General features: G+C 43.1%; 1 protein-coding gene across 1 annotated transcript in view; it reads left to right on the top strand.

Annotated features, from left to right (window-relative positions):
• Positions 1 to 20,712, top strand: part of LOC145400191 (uncharacterized) — a 170,019-nt gene that overhangs the window by 39,081 nt on the left and 110,226 nt on the right. The window contains exons 5-7 of the mRNA XM_080272705.1: positions 1,584 to 1,685; positions 13,757 to 13,893; positions 18,810 to 19,752. Coding sequence (XP_080128831.1) covers positions 1,584 to 1,685; positions 13,757 to 13,893; positions 18,810 to 19,752 — 1,182 coding nt within the window. The remainder of the gene's footprint in view (positions 1 to 1,583; positions 1,686 to 13,756; positions 13,894 to 18,809; positions 19,753 to 20,712) is intronic.

Raw genomic sequence — 20,712 nt, 5'->3', positions numbered from 1 at the left:
ATCACATTGTCTTGTATCCTGTCCACTCTCTGTGCTCCAAATACATTCCTCAGCAGTCCCAGTTCACTGCTGTCACTCCTGACTTTTCATTTTCATGCTACACCATAGTCTCACATCCATATGTTAGTTGCACTAACACTCTTTCAAGTAAGCCTCGTGCAGCTGCAACAGTCAAGCCTCTGTTTCTTATCAAGGCCTTCATAGCACTAGCCACCTTCCATCCTTGTGTTACTCTACTTTCCACCTCTTTTGCACATTTTCCTCTCTTTTCTATTACTGTACCCAGGTACTTGAACTCTCTCACCAATTCCAGTGTCTCTCCATTCAGAGTAATGTCACACTGGGAGTCACTTTCTCTCTTGATTACCATCACTGTACTTTTTTCTACATTACTATCAAGGCATGATGCTCGCAGTCATCCACAGAACTCTGCACTAGTCTACCAAGTTCTTGTTCGGTATTTGCTAGTAGCACTGCTTCATTAGCGTACAACAGATTTGATGTGTTCCATCCATCACCTTTCATTACAAACACCATCCCTCTCTCTATTACTCGTGTTTTTACTTCTCTCATCACCTCATCCATATTTATGTTGAACAACCACGGGAACACCACCCAACCTTGTCGCACGCCCACGTTGATCATGAACCATTCACTTAGATGTCCATTTACCCTTACACATGGCTCAATACCATCATAAAAACTGTTGACGGCACCTAGCATCTTACCATCTACACCGTACATGCCCAAAACCTTCCACAATTCTTCTCTGTCTACTTTGTTGTATGCTTTTCCAGATCCAAGAATGCCATAAACACCTTACATTCCATCTCACAAGCCTTCTCCACTATCTGTCTCACTGCAAATATTTGATCCACACATTCTTTGCCACTTCTGAAGGCACCCTGTTCATCACTCACCATAGTCGCGGTGCACGACTCGGATGTCGTTATCATACCCTGGCAACCTACGTGTCACCAGTGCATCCAGTTTTGTATATACAGATCATATTTATATGCACAAACATACATGAATCACACAGAATCATATTATACACTAAATTGGAAGCACAGTTGATGGGTAGGTTGCCAGGATATGATAATGACAACCTCAGAGTCGTTTGAAGCAACTATAGGACATCTGATATCTCTCGTACTTTCTTTATAATAATTCTTCCATATACCTTTCCTACAACACTCAGTAAACTTATGCCATGATAATTCTTGCAGTCACTTCGCTCACCTTTATTTTTGTACAGGGGTACAATCACTGCCTTTTTCCACTCTGCTGGCACAGTTTCACTCATCCATGCATTTTCACATATCTCCAACAAGCACTACGTTCTCCTCTCTCCACTACACCTAATCATCTCTTCATGCACCTCATCAGCCCCAGCTGCTTTCCCATTTTTCATCTACTTCACCTGTGCCAGTGTCACATCTCCTGGCACTGCATTCCTTCTCTGCACACCCCCAAAATCAATCTTGTTTACAGCCACTCTGATAAGTATACCATAAAAAATAACAAAAGTATCTCATGAATTTAATTATCAGCTTATTGCAGTTATTCTTTCTGTATTGCAGTTATTTCGGCTGGAGCTGCTGTATGTAGAGCACCTGAAGATGAAAATGAAGAATGATAATATTGCTGGGTTAGAGGAAATCATCGCAAAAAATCGTGAAAAGGTAGGATTGAGAAAGTAATTATAGCTCTGCTTGTTATTGTATTATTATGGCAGTTTACCATCCTCAAAACTCATCGGGTGCTATCACTTTCAGAGCCAGAGCCATCACTGTGAAAAAAGGGGAGGGGGAAGGGGGGCCTGATTTGTGGAAAAAAATTTAAATGCTCATTTACTTTACAGTAATCCCTCCAATGTCCAATGTAATAGAGCCAACGGCAAGTCCGGAAATTGGGTTTGTCCAGAAATTGGGAAAATGCCTCCTGGGCATGTACATATGGACACTAACCCAGCCGAACTCAGAAAACCACCTACATACCTCCCTACCGGACATGCATAGCACCTATTTAAGACCCTATTCACGCAAATAAAGGACAGAAACCATGAATTAAATGAAAAGGAACCAGAGAATGAGGAATTAGAAGTGAGTGTGGAAAATATTTAGCAGTGTACAGGGTACTTACAACACATCTGTGGCTGTTACGTAGATTAACCTGCCTCCTCTAAACCTCTGGCAGTGGTGAAAATGCTCTTGAACCACGTACAGTAATCCATTGTTGTGCTGCACTTAATCCTTTGCACTGTGTATAACTGTTTAACACTGCACATTCTCTTCTTACTTGCGCCATACCAGTTGCAGCACGCCAGTGTTGCTGTCTGCACTTAAGCCTTTGCACTCTGAATTCTAATTTCTTAACACTGCACAACACTGTAAATTCCCATGTGGTCTTGTGGCAAGGTATAGCAGTTTATTCATTGTTTATTCACAAAAACGAGAACATACGGCAGCCATTGCAACGAGCTTCTAGTCATGATGGTAGTTAAGCGGGAACTGGGGAGGGGAGGAGGAAGCAGGGGGCCGCCCTACTATGCATGAAAACACAGCTGTTCAGCGCCGCATGCCAAGTTCAAAGTACGGTTGGGGGAAAAAAAAAAAAAAAAAAAAAAAAAATCGGATGGGGGGGGGGGGGGCAAAGGCCCGGGCCCAAAATGTCCTGGCACTGGGGTGTCCGGGAATTGGGCGTCCAGTTATTACAGGGATTACTGTACATGTTTCCTGTACACCAGGAAACCATTTACTACGCGGGGTGGTAACCATATAACCAAATTATGGCGCCTGGTGGTCTAGTGGGTAACTAAGGCGCTCCAATCAGATTGAGCCTGTGTAGCTTTATATCCAAGGGGTGGTTGGGGTTTATTACTCATGTAATGCCACCCAGGGATGAGTGAGTTCGGTCATTCTCATCTTAAATACCAGGACCAACTTGCCTAGCTCCAGGCTCCTATGCTTTTATGGAGCAACATAGGATTGGATGATGGATGGGTGGATGGTTTTAATTATTGGAAAACAATATTATAAGTAAGTATAAATGCAATAAGATATTCATTGCATAAATTTTGGTTAATACCTTTAGTTCGTTTATTATGAGTAATCATTGGTTTGCCAAAAATTGGGGGGGGGGGGGCGTGTACCCATGACGCCCTTCCCTAAATCACTGACTGACCTGTATATTTACTCTTTTCTCGAAACAACATCAAAATGTGTATCTACTGTGCAATGAAGTACAGTGGGCTCTTGCTATATGAGGGGCCAGGTACTGTAGTACAGAGGCATCTCAGCCACAATGAAGTAAAGGTGTTTGAACCTTTGTACGAGGTCTGTTCACAAAGTATTGGACCATGGGCTCTAAAATGATAAATAGCTAACCTGTTGAGCCAGGACTTGACATGTAGCCCCGCGTTCTTTCCACTTCCGAAACATTTTCAAAGTTGGTTTTTGGTAACTCCTGCAGGTGCTTTGTTGCATTCATCATGATCTCTTCTCGTCTCAAATCGGAACCCTTCAACGGAGTTATGAGTTTGGGGAATAGCCAAAGTTGAACGGATCCATATCTGTTGAGTAGGGGGCCTGCCAGACCAGCAGAATGATTTGCTTGGCCAAAAATTTCTGAATCAGTTGAGAAGAATGGGCAGGGGCATTGTATAGTGCAGCTTCCAACTTGCAGCTTTCCAAAGGTCTGGTTTTTTCTGCAGAACTGCATCATGAAGATGATGGATAATGTTGAGGTAGTAATATTTGTTGACAGTCTGACATTCTGGTGCATATTCTTGATGCACAACACCACGGTAGTGGAAGAAAAAACTATCAACATGTGAGTGCATTTCACCTTGCTACGGACCTGTCGTACTTTTTTTGGTCAAGACAACCCTGCATACTTCCACTGGGGCAACCGTGCTTTGGTTTCTGGGTTGTACCTGTACAGTACACCCAAGTCTCATCTCCAGTGATAAGAGTCTTCAGAAAGTCTGGATTGTGATTTACACACACTGACATGTCTTGAGGAATATTAATCGAGTGAACAGATTGTGATGAATGCGACGAAGCACCTGCTGGTGGTACCAAAAACCGACTCTGAAAAATGTTTCAGGCAATGGAAAGAATGCTGGGCTATGTGCATCAAGTCAGAAGGGGCCCGCTTTGAAGGGGATTAGTGTCGTAGCTCAACAGTTTTTTTTTTTTTTTTTTTAAGCCTAAGGTTGGATACTTTCTGAACAGACCTCATACTACTGAATGCCTCATACAGTGTATGATTGACTGGTTCCATCCCCGTTGTATGATCATTGTGAATTGTGAGTCTTTGGATGACCTTGTCTGGGAAAGTGATAAGTAGTATGCAAAATACAGATATAATACTGTACATACCAGACACACATAAATTTTTAAATTCAACACTGACGATCCCACTCGTTCAGAGATTTCTGGGTTTATGACGTCATGCCGGCAAAGATGCCATGGTTTTCACACCTTAAATCAATCATAATATTTTCCTGGTGTTTTTTTGTGTAATACATTGTCCTGGAAGCAAATGAAAGTACCTTAACATCTAGTCATTTCAGCCACAGAATTATAGTGCCAGTGTTGTTGTATAACAGCCTTAAATTCCAGATGGTTTCACTATTTGAATCATTAAAAAAAAAAACTCATCACTGAGTGGGAGTTTGTGTGACTGTCTAGTTCACATTTAAGTCAGTAGGAATATACACTCCATTTACCATTGTCATTTAACACACCAGTTGTTCAATAAATTTTGTTTGGTAACTGAAATGTGCAAATGTGAATTAGGCGTACAGGAGTTTAAACAAGAGAATGAATGATGAATACCTTTGATACCTCTGCTAGCAATATAGACCCACAAAATACAAAACATCAAGGAGTTAGCGGATTAAATGATGTCTGTTATTCATAATACTGTATACCAGAATAACTGAGCAAGAAATTGGCAGGAAAAGTGGATATAATCCATCCTTTGCCATCCTGTATGCTACTGTTGGTGAGATTTTATAAGAAAACCATCTGCAGTCCCCTGGGATATGCAATTCGATCAACCAAACTTCTATGAAAACCTGTACAGTATATGGAGCCGATTTTTCGACTCTTACAGAAGTAAAAAAGTTTTATGCCCAAGGATTAGAGCTTGAATTTACACACCTTATGCCACAAACCAGAGCATTTTAGACTAACTGGTTCATGAGCTATAGCCTGTCAACAAGTGCTCGTGGGCCCTTTGGGCCCCTCGCACTTGCTCCTGCAGAGGGCTCTTGCGTTTATGTGCTGTTCTAGTGTAACGTTGTCACTTGGATTTTTTGCAGCTAACCAACTGATCGAGTTACTTCAGGAATGAACCAAAGTTGTCCAAATGCAAGTCTGAAATACTTTACTGTAGCTCTACCTGTGGGCAAAAAATTCTACGGAGATCCTGTGCTGGGCGCCAGGAGCAGTGTTTTTTGGTCAAAATGTGATTGCTCATTAAATATAGTAAAAGTTTTTTAGTCGTGATGGGACCAATTTTTTTCACATCAGCGAATATTTTGCGATTTCTATGCCAATTTTGGTGCGATTTGAATGTTTAGTTTCGGCTGCCCAAAACACACACACACACACACACACACACACACACACACACACACACACACACACACACACACACACGGCCACTGCTATAGTATATTAGAAGTTGAAAGAAGTTACCCTTCCAGGTGGGGCGACTCCGCTTTTCTGTGCGTCTCCATCCCATTCCTCCCTTATTCCTCCCCTCCCATGACCTTCCTCACCCACTCCCATCACTTCCCCCTCTCTTCCTCCCCTACCCCCTCCCCCTTACCCCTACCCTTCAGAATTTTCCAGCTCATATATATATATTTTTTCCCCAAACAATAGCATGCACAATAATTACGTTGGTGTTCCTCACTCACTTTCAACACCCTTTCCCCCAACACTTCTCTCCTCCCCACCTTCCCTTCCCCCATCCCCATCCCTCATAGCTGTGTAGGTGTCCCCCTGCCAAAAAAAGAGCAAAATTTCTTTCTTGGTGTTACACACTCCACTATCCCCTCTCCCCTCACCCCTTCCCCTCCATCCCCTCCCCTCAGAGCTGTGAAATCAAGTAGCTGTAAGAATTTCGAGGGGGGGGAAAAAAAAAGCTAGAGGTACCCCCCAGTCCTCCCCTACCCCCTCCAGAGTTTTCCAGCTCATTTTTTTTCAAACAGTAGCTTGCAAAATAATTATGTTGGTGTTCCTCACTCACTCCAACACCTTCCCGCCAAACACTTCTACCCTTACCATCTTCCCTTGCCCGTCCCCTTCCCTCATAGTTGTGTAGCTGTACAAAAAAAAAAAAAAAAATCTTTTTCCTGGTGTTACTCACACACTCCACCATCCCCTCTCCCCTCACCCCTTCCTCCCCATCCTCTCTCCTCAGAGCTGTCAAATCAAGTAGCTGTAAGAATTTCAAGGGGTAAATAAAGCTAGAGCTACCTCCCCTACCCCCCTTCAGAATTTTCCAGCCTTTTTTTGTTTTTTTTCCAAACAATAGCATGCAAAATAATTATGTTGGTGTTCCTCACTCTCCCAACACTCTTCCTCCCCAGCACTTCTCCTCTTCCCTCATAGCTGTGTAGCTGTCAAAATAAAAAACATACAGTACTTGAAAAAACATACATTCTGCATTTCATGGATCAGTGTATGCAGTTACACAAACAATAATCTGGTATTGAATGAAAACATGCGACATGAAGAGTAACAATGACGAATAATACTCTAGGCAGGGGGGGGGGGGGCAGAGGTAAGCGGACAGCATACTACGGGCGTGGGGGATGGGGATGGGGTGAGGAGAGGCCTGGAGGGGTGGCACAGGGGTATAGAGGTGGGAGACAAACACCATAAGACAAAGAGGACAGGCAGAGAGGGAGTACAGGGATGTGGAGGGTGGGTGCGGGGGATATAACCCTCCCCAGGGAGACGGGGGGGGGGAAGGGAGGGGAACCACGGTGGCATGATGGAAGATGGTGGGGGAGGAGGAGGGAGGGTGTAGGAGGTGGTCAGACGCTAGGGAGGGGGGGAGGGAACAAAGGTATTGGGGTAGAAGAAGGTGGCGAGAGGGCGTTGGGGGAATCACCCCCCCACCCTTACCATGGGTAGGGGCCCAGATCCTCCCCCCTTCCTACTCAGGACTTAGTTCTCACTTGTTTTCATCAATATACATCACAGTCGGGCCAAAGCCTAGTGTCCGCACTTTTTTTTTTTACAAAGGCTTCTCTATCGATCACATTAGGCACCTAGTGAAATCCTGAAAAAGGATTGATTGATCCTGTTAGTACTTTAGGGGTTAATGCTGTTTAAATATGGATAGTGAGAGATCATTAGGGAGTAGACTGTAGCACCAGTCGAACAGGGAGATACTCCTTGCGGTGGATGGCAAGCTGGTGACAGGAAGAGCTGGAGCTCCCGTTTCACCGTCCTTCTGGATTTGTTCCTAACCATGTCCCTTTGCTGAACATTTTCAGTGCTTTCATGAACACAGAGAGTAGGCCAGCATACTTTCATAATACCTCTACCTTCTACTGTCTACACACTACATGCACATTAGATATCACACCTTCTGTTTCCATCCTCCTGTAGCAATGGCTGCTGCAATAAATATCTGCTAATGCGATGGTATCTTGGATTACCATCACCGGCAGGGTAGGGCTGGAGAGTGCAAGGTCCTCCTGGTTGATCAAGCGACAGTGCCAGCAGTAGCTCTAGCACACTGCTCATGCTCGTCAGCGGAGAAGTGCGGGTTCAGGCTGTTATTTAACTAATATCGGTGTTCCATCTATCTATCTATTGCTAGATGCCTCAATCCCATTTGGGGTGGCCACAAACAAATCACCTCCACGTCGCCCTGTGCCCCGCCATTTCACTGCCCTTCTTCCAACTCACACCTCCCTCTCTCATATACCTCTCCACCCCATCCCTCCATCTCATCCTCGGCCTCCCCCTCCCTCTTCCCCCCTTCACCTCACTCACATACACTCTCTTTGTCAGTCTTTCACCCTCCATCCTCTCCACATGGCCAAACCACCTCAGTGTGTTCCTCATAACGCTTCCTATCACATCCACATCCACACCACAACGCTCCTTTATATCCTCATTCGTCAGCCTGTCTCTCCATGCGACTTCACAGGCTCCTCTTAAATACTGTAACTCATTTCCACTGCTCTCACTCTTGACTTGTGTCCTTCCAACAACGTCCAAGCTTCACTTCCATACATTAGAGTTGGTATCACAATACTGTCATGTAGTAACTTTTTCACTTCCATGCTCACTTCCCTGTTTCTTATCACTGCTTTCAAAGAACCAGCAATCTTTTTTCCCTGCTGTACCCTTTCAAGCACTTCACCCTCCAAACCTCCATCTTTACTCATCACACTACCCAAGTACTTAAACGTACTCACATTTTCCAATTCCTCACCATCCAACCTAGCTGTACATTCACTGACTTCACCTCTCTGAAGGACCATCACTTTACACTTCCCTACATTCACCTTTAGATGCCATTTCTTACACACACTCCCAAACTCATCCACCAAGCCTTGCAGCTCCCCTTCGTCTTCACTCAACAATACAGTATCATCTGCAAACAACAGTACAGGGAGTTTCCAAACACAATCCTCTCTCACCAGGGCCACTCCAACATCCACTACCCTACCTTGTACCTCTTTTATTACCCCATCCATGTACAGATTGAACAACCATGGAGACATGACACACCCCTGTTTCAACCCAACCTTCAAAGAGAAAAATTCACTTAGTTCACCATCCACACGCACTGCAGCCTTAGCACCATCATACATACTCTTCACAGCATTCAACAGCTTCCCATCTACTCCATATATTCTTAATACTTTCCACAATCCTTGTCTATCCACCCTGTCATATGCTTTCTCCAAATCCATGAAAGCCACATACAACTTCTTGCCCTTTTCTAGAAACTTTTCTACTAAAGATCTAAGAATGAATATCTGATCTACACAACCTCTTCCCTTCCTAAAGCCTCCTTGTTCTTCTTCAACTAATTCCTCTGTTCTTTCTCTAACTCTGTCAGTAAGTATCCTACCATACACTTTTCCTATTATACTAAGAAGACAAACGCCCCTATGATTACCACACACTTCTTTTTCCCCTTTTCCTTTGTACAAGGGAATAATTATACTTGACTTCCTACCCTCCGGGACTCTACCTTCCTCCCAGGCCAGTCTGCACATCTTCCACATCCATTATACTACTATCTCTCCTTGATGCGTCAGCATTTCACCACACACACCATCAATTCCTGGGGCTTTCCCCAATTTAACTTTCTTCATTGCTTTCACAGCTTCTATCCTACTGATTTCTTCCTGTCTTCTCACCTCCCTCCTTCTCCTGGCCATTCCCCAGCCACTTTTACTTGCATTACTTCCATCCTGTATGTTCAACAATTCCTTAAAATTTTCTCTCCATCTGCTCACTTTTTCTCCCTTCTCCACTAGTAATCTACCATTTTTATTTTTCCCCTGCTAACCTCACTTCCACCCTGTCTTACTTTCTTCACTTCTTTCCAGAACATTTTCTTACAGTCTCTCCACTTTACACTCAGATTCCTTCCAAATTCCTCATCCACTCTCTTCTTAAACTCTCTTACTAATCTTTTCACCTCTCTCTTTCTTTCTACATAGAACTCTCTCTTCCGCCTCTCAACTTCTTCCACACCCCTATTTCTCATCCATTCATTGTATGCTTTCTTCTTTTGTGCCACAGCCTATCTCACCTCTTCAGTCCACCACGCTGTTCCTCGCACCCCCCTCCGTCTTCTCTTCCTCCCACACACCACATCACATGCTGCACATATATCTTCTGTAAATATCCTGCACACACCTTCCACATCCCCCATCTGCTTCAATTCATGTTTGCCCAATCGTTCCTCCACTTCTCTCTTATACTCTGCCTTTTTCTCATCCACTTGTAACCTTTCCACTCTCCTTGCAACTACTCCTTCCTCTCGTCTTTCCCTTCTTCTATTCCTCCATCTTACTTGGATCCTAATTCTGGCCACCACCAAGTAGTGGTCAGAAAGTCCACTCCCCCAACCTGTATAAGCTCTTGCATCCATTACACATCTTCGCATCCTTTCATCCACACACACATAATCAATCATTGCCTTCCTTTCATTCAGTTCACCACCCACCCTTCTCATCACTCGCCATGTATACCTGTGGATCATTTTATGCCTGAAGAGGGTATTGGCTATCACCAACCCCCTCCCAGCACAAATGTCCACTAAAGCACTGCCATTTAAATTGCATTCACTTCTTTCTTCAGCCCGTAACCCCTCTAGCCCTTTTTCTCACAGAACCCCAAGTCTCTCCCTCTACTGAATTATCTCCATTCTGTTTTCTTGGTTACCAACTCCTCATTAACATCTGTAACAAGGGTGGCACATATTGTTATATCAAATCTGAATTTGCAGTTGATACTGTTTTGAACTTCACTAACCTGTTATGTTACAGCCTGACCGATGCGGTGTGGTGCTATACTTTTCTTCAGACGGTAACTTCAATGATAATGTATACTTAGACAAGTCTGCATTATTATTATCTTGCAGAAATATTGGAATCTCAAAGAGTGATGCAACATGTGCGTGTACATGCTTGCGTGAAACAACTGGAAAAAGATACCGGAGGTTTATATTTACCATAGAGTTCCTTTGTAATTCACTCAAATATAGATTGCATAGTGGTTTAACAGTGATGCAAATCATCTAAAAAATATATTAGGAGACTGCTGCCAACCAGCAATCATGCATAGGTTAGAAATGAGTAAAATTCCTTAACTAATGACGTATGACAAGTGGTATTACGTGCTGTTGTGTGGCTAAGCGATGTTTACCGTAATTTCACTCGACAGAGAACTTAAAACTCGTACTACATTGCTTTGTAATGTCATAAACTCTCGTGCGTCTGCCATCATCAGTATCTTTGTGAACACATACAGAGTTATTTACTTTAGTTTCAATATGATTAAATATCATGAGATATCTGTAACATAAAGGTATAACACGGCTTTGTATGTGCAATAACGTATCTTTTACCGTAGGAAAACAAATAATTACAACACTAAAGGTGTAAAAAAGCAGTGGCGTAGAGACGTAACCCACAGAAAAATACGGTAATGCATGGTAGATTTCCAAAAATATACTGTACATTACATTGAGCTAATAACATACACACATATTACTATACATACAGTAGGTATTGCTACAATAAAAACAAAATCTTATTTTAGGTTTATAAAGTGCATTAAAGTCGGGAAATGAATCCTCATTTGATGCGTCACGCAAGGGAGTGAGGGAGTAACACAATGGAGGAAAGGAAAAAGGTGTAGGCAGGGAAGAGAATTTCCAGAGAGGGGGAGTGTAGAGTGTGGAAACATCACCTATTCTGCACATTCAAATAGGAAGGAGAAGTGGTGAGGGATACGTCTCTCGGTAGAGGAGTCACTGCCACAGCCAAACCTCACCTCTATGCCCAATGGCAGTAGGAAGGGTAGAAAGAGTGGGATACGTCACATAAGGGATCAACTGAGGAGGTAGGCAGAGGGAGAGACAGGGCAGGGGGGGGCTTACCCCTAACTCTGTTGTTGGGCTGGAGCCCTCCTCACTCCCTCTCATCTCATAGCTGGGATGGTCTTGGGGTAGGTTACATCACGTAAGAAGCAGGAAAATTTGAATGTAGTTTTTTATTGCAATTGCTCTACCGGGCATTTTAAGCCAGAGTGTCAAAGCAACACAAATCCCCACAGGGCCGTTTAGGACCATAAGGGTTAATCCTCATATCTCAGCAACAGATAGATAAGAGTTAAAGTAGGTGGTGTATATTCCAATTTCCACTCGAATAATGCTGGCGTGCCACATGGGTTAGTTCTAGTTCCAGCCCTATTCCTAATTGATATTAATAATGTCTGTCACCCATTGATTCATACGAGGTGCTACCCAAAAGTTCCAGTAATTTAAATATTGTAGGAAAATAAGTTACCTTACTGTCACAGGGTTTTTATAGAGTATACAATATTAAAGAATATTATTCAATAATCTTGAGAACAGGACAATGAATTGTCTTGTGAAAATCAAACAATGATTATGCCGGCTTACTTCGCCGATTCTCTAAGGACAAGAATTTATAAACTTTCTCAACAGTACACAGCAGAGACTAATTGTACTGAACCGAACTCTGTCTGTTGGCGTGACGTGAGAGGTTTTGAGCATGTTGGACATATGTATTTGTTGGTGGGTCCTGGATTGCTCTCAGTGTCCCTGGCTAGAAGAAGTCGTCGAGAAATGACAGCCAGGGAGTCATTTCTCGGTGTAGAAAAAACGGCGTTGTTGTGTGTGTTGTGTTGGGAGATGTGGTACTTGCCCGGGCAACCAAAGCCACTCCCAGGGACTCGAGCCCTGTGAGAGAGCCTTGGTGCAAATGATTGCCTGACTCATGGGTGCCTTCCTCCTGTTCTGGTCCTCCATCCACGTGCAGAGCATCCGCTCCAGCTCCTCCATCGCAGGTGCTCTCTGGCAAGTGGTATGGGAGGCGGATAAAGGTTGCAACCTCCCCAGCAGCAGCCTTAATGGCCTCACCCTTCTTGATAATGGCGGAGACAGTTGACTGGGCCAGGTGTAGAGCCAAGGCGATGGCACACACACCCTCGCCTTTGTCGTGGTGTTTAAGAATATCTAGTTTCATTTCCAGAGACACCATTGTATGAACATACTTTGCAGGAACATCACCAGCACCAACACTAGCAGGCTGTTTACCACCCCGACTAGGGTCTTCACAAGCATTACCATGTGCAGCGCCCATACCAAACATGATCACATTTATTTAGGCCAAAATTCACGCAAAATCACACTCCATAGACAATTAGTATCACTTTACTCACGGCACTGCTCGTACACAGTTATGATGCACTACAATAGCAGCTTGCGTAACGCTGGTGATGCAACATGATGCGGGATGGGCGAGTGTAAAAGAGTTCCTCACTCAGAGATGGGCAGGGTGAGAAGAATGATATGGGTGAGCTCGGGGTGAATGATGGCTGTGGGGGCTGTGCAAGCGCTCCTGTGCATCCTGGGAGGCAGGCAGGCTCAGCTGGACGAGGGAACGCGCGTGATTCAAAATTTTGGCCTATCGCTCGTGGACATGACCTTGGAGGGCCCATTGTTAAACCAGGGTGCAGCCATCGTCCAGTGGGGTATGGTGGTATTTCTACTCCCATTGCTAAGCCGGGGTATCACATCTAGGGGCATCGTATATTGAGGTATACCTGTAGTTTGTTATGTTGGATCTGGTTTAAATCTTATTTTTCCTGTGTTTTTTGATGTTTGAACAATGTTTCTCTTGAAAATATTAGATTCTATGATGGTATGGGAGCTGTTTCAAAAATTAGTTATTTGTTGTAGAAATGAAGGTCATGCTAGTTGAAAATGTATGAAAAGTGAGATTATTTTAGCCCATGTTTTCTGAAACTAAAGTTTACATTAAATATATAGAGGGTTAGTGTAATTAGTTGAACTAAAATGTGATCCTCCAGTGTAATGAATCTGATATGGCAACTTTTTATATCTGTAAAAATGTAGCCAAATAGAATAAGATTCTATATTCTGATAATTGTCAGTCTGATGTAAACTGTCATGACCAATAAGTTGGGTTCATCTTTTTCCTCAGGTACTGAATTGTGCTGTAGCACAAGCTGTGTATCACAATGCTGTCGCAACCTTACCCGACCCAGAATTGTATGTGCAACTTTACCAGGTTGCTCACAAGTTCCAGTTTGCACACAAACTGCGGGATCAAATTTACAGGTTTGTATAGCATTGTAGAAGAAGCTTTTTTGATATTTACTTATTTTCACTTTGTATGAGTAGCAGCCGTGGCTCAGTGGGTTAGAGCGCTCCGCTCTGACTGAAGGGTCGGAGGATCGAATCCACCCAAGGGTCATTGGTAGACATCAGGAAGGGCATCCGGTCATAAAATGCTATACGCTTCAGTCCAAAGTCCTCTACCCAGGGGCAACGCCTTAGCCCTTCGGGGATACCTGGCGTAAAACCAAAGAAAGAAGACAATTTTCACTTCGTGGTGGGAAGTGAAATGCATATGGTAATGGATGGCTAAGGGTGTGAAATGCAGTTTCTCAAATGTCATTTATGCAGATGAAGCTGTGTTGCTTGCTATTAGTGTACATGTTTCATATGTTGATGCAGAGTTTGCCAATAACAAACAAGAACATTGCAGATTGATGCGGAATTTTGTGGATGTTTGTGGGTGTTATATTTCGTGGGTAAATGTGGATTAAAGTAATGTTTGTTGAGACAGAAGATGACTTTTAATGTGATGTGGTGGTGAATGGATTGAGATTTTAGAATGGTGAGGAGTTTAACTCTTGACTGCTGATATCATCAGTTGTTGAACCGGGTTCAGACTGCTGTTGGCATCAGTCAGTATGATGCAGTCAAAATCTGTATGATGAATCCCAAGGGAATTCGTTTTACTTGACTTTTCTTGTAGGTCATCTGTTATGCCCTGACACTTATCACCTCAATGCACCACTACATGTAGCAGTGTCCCAGCCAGTAAATTTTATGTGCTATATTAACCCCCAGCAATGGATTATAGGATTTCAGGTGCCGATTGTAGGTGTGCCAGACCGTGGCCAACAACTATAGGCCAAAATTTTCAAAATGAGAGGACTGAAAACTCAATGATATTTTGGTATGAGATGCACAAGTTTTCACAAGTGGTTTGCAGTGAAGAGGTTAAGTATCTAATTGTAGTACTGCACAGTAATAGAAATAGGAGGTAATTGTTCAACAGAATTGGAAAGTAGAGTGGCGTAAGGATGGAAGGTAACTGATGCTATGAAGGCCTTTATACAAAACAGGTCAGAGTGGAGTCTACAAAAGGATTTCATGAAGGTGAGCTAGTCTCCACATGGGCATGCAAGTGTGAGACTTTTAGTGTGTTGATGTTAGAACAAAAAGTGAAAAGTAAGAGCAGTAGAAATGGGTTTATTGAATGTTCCGTATTTTTCGCTATATATTGCGATCTTTTTTTCTAGAAAAAAGCTTCAAAAATCACACTGCGCATTATAACATGAAGGTCAGGTTCAGATTAGGCGTATGGGTTGCATTAAATAGTACCCACACTCTCCTGTTCACCAGAGTGGCCTCTACAGTAGAATACCCAGGTATAACTGTGTACGATCCAAGGTCACACGAAATATACCTGTATACAGTATATATATTTATATATGAGAACATAGTATTACTGAATAAATCTATTAGAGGCCTTGCAAGTAACTGATTAGGCTAGATCTAACTTAGGCCATGGTACAATCAGAAACATCACACAATGGCCATACCTTGCTTGTTTCTTTGTACTGTTTCTTTGTACTGTTGCAATGGTTTGGGCATATGGAGAGAATGGATAATGAGCGATTGGTGAAAAAGATAACTAGATCTGATGTGAGAGGTGTAAGGCTGAGAGGAAGACCACGAATAGGATGGATGGACAGTGTGAAGAGAGCGCTGGATGCGAGAGGGATGTCTGTTGAGCAAGGAATAGTGGCTGTGCGTGACAGAAATAAATGGAGAGAAATTGTGAATGAATAAGTGATGACGCAGCCCTGAGGGGATATTCTCCCGCATTTGGTCTGATCAGCTAGTCAGGTCAGGTGCGGGTAAGGGGATGGGTCTGTTATGATGTGGCAGGGGTAAACCAGTTCTGCTGTCGGGCCCTGCTGCGGATGTCACTGATTGCATTGCCCAGTTGACCCTTGTGCGGTGTGGTGCGGTGAGGATCTGTCCGTTCTCCCCTTTGGGGCTAAGATGCGAATGAATGTGTTTGAATGGATGAGTAAATGGAGAGTGAGTCATCCTGTCTCGGCTACCTCCCTTTCCTTGGGGGAAGCAGCCTAGGTATATAGATAGATAGATAGTTTCAATATCTCAGACTTGCAACCTTTTCATCCTCCTCTCATTATCGATCCTAAGAGACTCGCTATTTTTTTGTGCCTTTTGGTGGTAAAAATTATTTTGAAAGTAAGCAATATTGAAAGAACTCAATTACCCACTCTGCCAGATGCAGTCTGAGCTTGTCAGCATTGGTAAACAGTAGCATTAGCTGATGAACCTATAGGCTTCTGTAGCCTTGGACCATGGCTGAGTTTTATTGGTTTATTTTTCATCATAGACTGCAATAAAAATAATGCTAGCCTAAGCTATTGTTGTTGACAAGCCTTGATTAGCATAACCTAAGCCATGCCAGTTGGGAAAGAAGGTATCAGCTTAGGCTTCAGGTAGGTCCAAAGCTCCTTGGTGTTGTTTTAAACATTGGTAATTTTTTTTCTTGACATCATCTGCCAAATCATGGATGCGCATTATATGCTGGTGCACGTTGTATGACGTAAAATATGGTACGTGGAGTGTATAGATGGAATAGAATAAGAACACATTTGATTTGTGAAAGATGTTGTGTAAGGAAATCTTTTGACAAAAAGGGGTAAAGAGAGTGTGCTTAAATGGTATGGTGGTATTGTAAGAGAGGCTATACATAGAGTGGTGAAAAGGGTGCTGTACACTGTATGTGGGCGTGTTTGAAAGTGGGAGGAGGCATGGTAGGGTAAGGAGGTGGATAAATCAGCTGTAGCACGGGCTGAACAGGGTGGTACTCCTGAGGGGAATTGGAATGCTGGTGATAGGGAGAGCTGGAGCTCCTGTTTCACTAGCTATCTAACCATCCCCTTTGCTGACCTTTTCAGTGTGACAGTAACATGGAGAGTAGACCAGCATACTCTCCCAAACATTTCCTCTAACTTTTTTATGCACTATACCACATGCACTTTACATTTCACACAATGTAACCCCCTACGTTACAGGGGTTGGCGCCAGCAAGAGCATTGCGGCCAGAAAACTTTGCCTCCACTGCATGGTGATGGACTGGGGGGGGGGGAGGGGGATGACGGTAGTTCCACCGGCATAGATCATGGGTCCGGGGCGAGATGGGCTCGAACTGTGCTAGAGGGTACAGGGCATTGTGGTTCCCAGATTGCCGCTTCTGCCCAATAGAGAAGGGCCCGAACCTGGGAATTGCACCCCAGGAGGCTGCCCTATCAGTGGGTGTATAAAGGCGGGACAGTTGCAGTGCCAAGGTGCGCTTGGAGGGTGTCCCTGCAGCTGTCCTGGCAGGGTGCCCCACGGCCACTACCACAGCCACTGGTAAGCTGGTGGGCTAGGGGTCCCAGATCCAATGCCTGGACCTGGGACTGTGCAGTGAGTGGGGCCTGTGATATGTCAGCCCCCTTTATTATTGCAGATTATAAACGCTAGAATAAGATTCAAAGCGAGCTTGAGGACATTAAATTGCCCAGGGAGATGAGAGTGGGTTCATGGAATGTGGGAAGTTTGAGGGGAAGAGCAGGGAAAGTCATTGAGGCATTCAGTAGGAGGTGGGTGGATGTGGCATGTTTGCAGGAAGTCCGGTACAGGGGTGGATCAGCCGGAAAGATTGTTGGGAAGGATTGCTACTATAAGTTGTTTTGGCAGGGGGGACAGACGGATATGGGGATGTGGGTGTGTTGGTTGCGGAGAAATGGGTGGAATATGTTATGAATGTTATGAGAGTAAGCGATAGGATATTGGTAATGAAAATTTTGTTCGGAGGAAAGATGACTGCATTTATATCGGCACATGCTTCACAGGCAGGCGTGGATGAGGTAGAGAAGGATAAATTTTGGGATGACTTAATACGTGTAGTAGTTGGTACGTGGGATGATGAGATAGTGATTTTGGGAGGGGACTTAAATGGTCATGTAGGTGAAGCAGCTCAAGGTTATGAAGGAGTACATGAGAGACGTGCATATGGTATAAGGAATGTGGAAGGGGAAAGGATACTTGAGTTTGGGAAGGCAACGAACAATGATTGTGTGCAACACACATTTTAGGAAAAGAGAGAGTAGGTAGGTTACGTATGAGTCGGGGGGAAATAGCAGTCAGATACATTATTTTCTGGTCAGGAGGGCTGATAGGAGGTTAGTGAGGGATGTTAAAGTTATAGGAAGCAAGGAGTGTGTGCAGTAGCACAAACTATTGATTTGTGATATGGTGCTTAAAGAACGAGTCTTCTCCTCAATTCGTCTTTCTGTAGGAAGATTAATCATTGAAAATGTAGTTAAGTATGATGAATTATGATCGATGTGTGATGTTTATTGTGCGTTGTCTGCATCCCCATTGGCACCAGGGGAGAGTCATTACCTTAATTTGCCTTTTGGTCTTCTTTTGTGCATCCACTTTTTCGTCAGTTATCTAACTTCCATTTTGGGGGCCATGATGACAGCAAATTGAAGAAAATTAGATGAGAGTGGGGCACAGTGCACAAACACAACCAAAGTTTGGGTGAGAGCTGACTCATGACTGAGTGATGCTCTGCCATCTGGTGGCCACCAAGTACATATATGCGCACCATTTAAACTCCGCATTTTTTTTCATTTTATTGCACTATTCATTATTGTTTATCACTAGGGTCAATCTGTGAGTAATCAAATCCATGAGCTTCAAGTCTGTGAGCATGAAGGGTTTACTATACTATGTGTCTCATTGGCATCTCTCTCAGTTTTCCCTCCCTTTTGTTTAGCCATTTGCATTGGTATGAAAGCTACTTCTGCATATATTTATAATATTTTCTATCCTGTACTTTTTTTTTTTTTTTTTTTTCCATTGACCAGGGATCTCACTGCCAAGTTTCCCAGTGCTGAATGTGTGTGGAAGCTCAAGGCCCAGAGGCTGGCTGAGGGCATACATGTTGAGGCTGATTATGAATATGAGGCTGATGTTATGGAGGAGAGTGAAGAAGATATATATGAAGATGAAGAAAGTGACTGCATAGAGACATCAAGGAGCAAGAGCCTTTCACAGCTGTTGAAAGCAAAAAATGATGAAGGAGAAGCTAATGACAGTTGTAGCAGTGAAGAGTCAGAAAAAGAAGATGAGATTGAAAGCCAAGAATCAGATGTTGACAGGAGTTTGCAAGTATTGAGGGATGATGATGATGATGATGATGATGATGATGATGATGATGATGATGATGAGGAGGAGGAGGAGGAGGAGCAGCAGCAGCAGCAGCAGCAGCAGGAGGAGAAGGAGGAGGAGGAGGAGTCTGAAAATGATGAAGAGATAGAGGAGTCTGAGGTTCTTAATAAAGAAGTGAGAAAAATGGGAGTTAGTGAAATTAAAGTTGAAAAAGATCTGGATATTAGTGGGGAAAACTTTGTTGGTGTTGAAATGGAAGGTGATGTTGAAAAAAATATTAAACAGGAAGATGCCACTAGTAATCATGTAATGGATGAAGCTGTAAGTGAGATAAAATTGGAAAATGGAAACAGTGAAGAGTACCAAAAACCTAGTATAATGAAAGATATTGACAGTAACCCTGCAAAAGGACCTTTCCTGAAAAAAATAGTTTCAGAAAATGTTGCCAAAGCAAAAGAAGAGTGTGGTGGAAAAATGAGAGAAGTGGAAATAAAATTGGAATGTGAGGGGATGGATGACATAAATGTTGGAGTGAGCAAGAAGGAAGTGGTCACACTCCAGGAGGAGCTGAAAGTACCAGGCACAGTACTACAGGAGTGGATCCCCAAACGACCCATTAAGTGGGTACCAATGGAAAAGGCAAGTTTTTGGTTTATTTTGTTTGGTGGGCTCTAATATCTCAGATTGTGTTGCATTTAAAAAAATAAATCCTATGAGATATAGTGGTGCATACATCAGACATGGGGTCTATTACTGGGTTTCTATTACTATTAACGTCAGTTGCTCTCTATTATATTACTATTATAATTACTTTAGTGGTCATCTATTACTATTACTATTACTTGGTCATCTATTAGTATTACTGTTGCTATTAATATATTATTTATGATAACGGTATTGATTAAATTGAAAATGATTTTTATTTTCATTATCATTGGGAGGCTGTTCCACTGAATGTGCAAGTGTATCTAGATCACCTGATGGCCTGTTGACCACTCTCCATTCTGCATGGTCTCCTGTGGTGTACCTGCAGCTTGGAGAGCAGCCAACAGGTAACCAAAGTGAGAAGGCTATTTTTATTGATTATGGTAAATGGTATTAAAGAAGTGTCTGCAATGGGAAAGTAACATACAATTTTCTATTACTTTGCCTTTTGTTACTATTATAATTACTATTACAGCCAGGAACTTGTAATCTATTACTATTACTTTGAAAACCCTGTAGTAGTCTATTACTATTACTATTACATATTACTATTACCCCTTGTCTGACATACATACTGTAGTTTGAGGAAGTTGTATGCTAATATGTCATTCTTTGAATTCAAGAGGTGGCTGCAGGTTTTTCCTTATGTGAAACATTGTCAGGGATGTAGGGTTGTTGTCTGGCCGAGCAAACTCATCAACTAGTGGTAAGCAGTTGCCCTTGCAGGGTCATCCCTTGCAGTGAACTGATGTTCTCTTGTGGTAGACAGTGCCTCACTGTGGTGTGGCGCAGGTAAGGGTATGAAAGTTTGGTTCCCAAATGGATGCCAGTTTTGCATTCTCCACCTAGTTAACAGGAGAACCATAGTTGGCTCCACATCACCTCCTTATTTGG

The sequence above is a fragment of the Coenobita brevimanus genome, chromosome 51 (assembly GCF_032717465.1).
Source record: "Coenobita brevimanus isolate Jiangsu-jjx chromosome 51, ASM3271746v2, whole genome shotgun sequence".
Classification (NCBI taxonomy): domain Eukaryota; kingdom Metazoa; phylum Arthropoda; class Malacostraca; order Decapoda; family Coenobitidae; genus Coenobita; species Coenobita brevimanus.
This window is presented reverse-complemented; position numbering and strand designations above follow the sequence as displayed.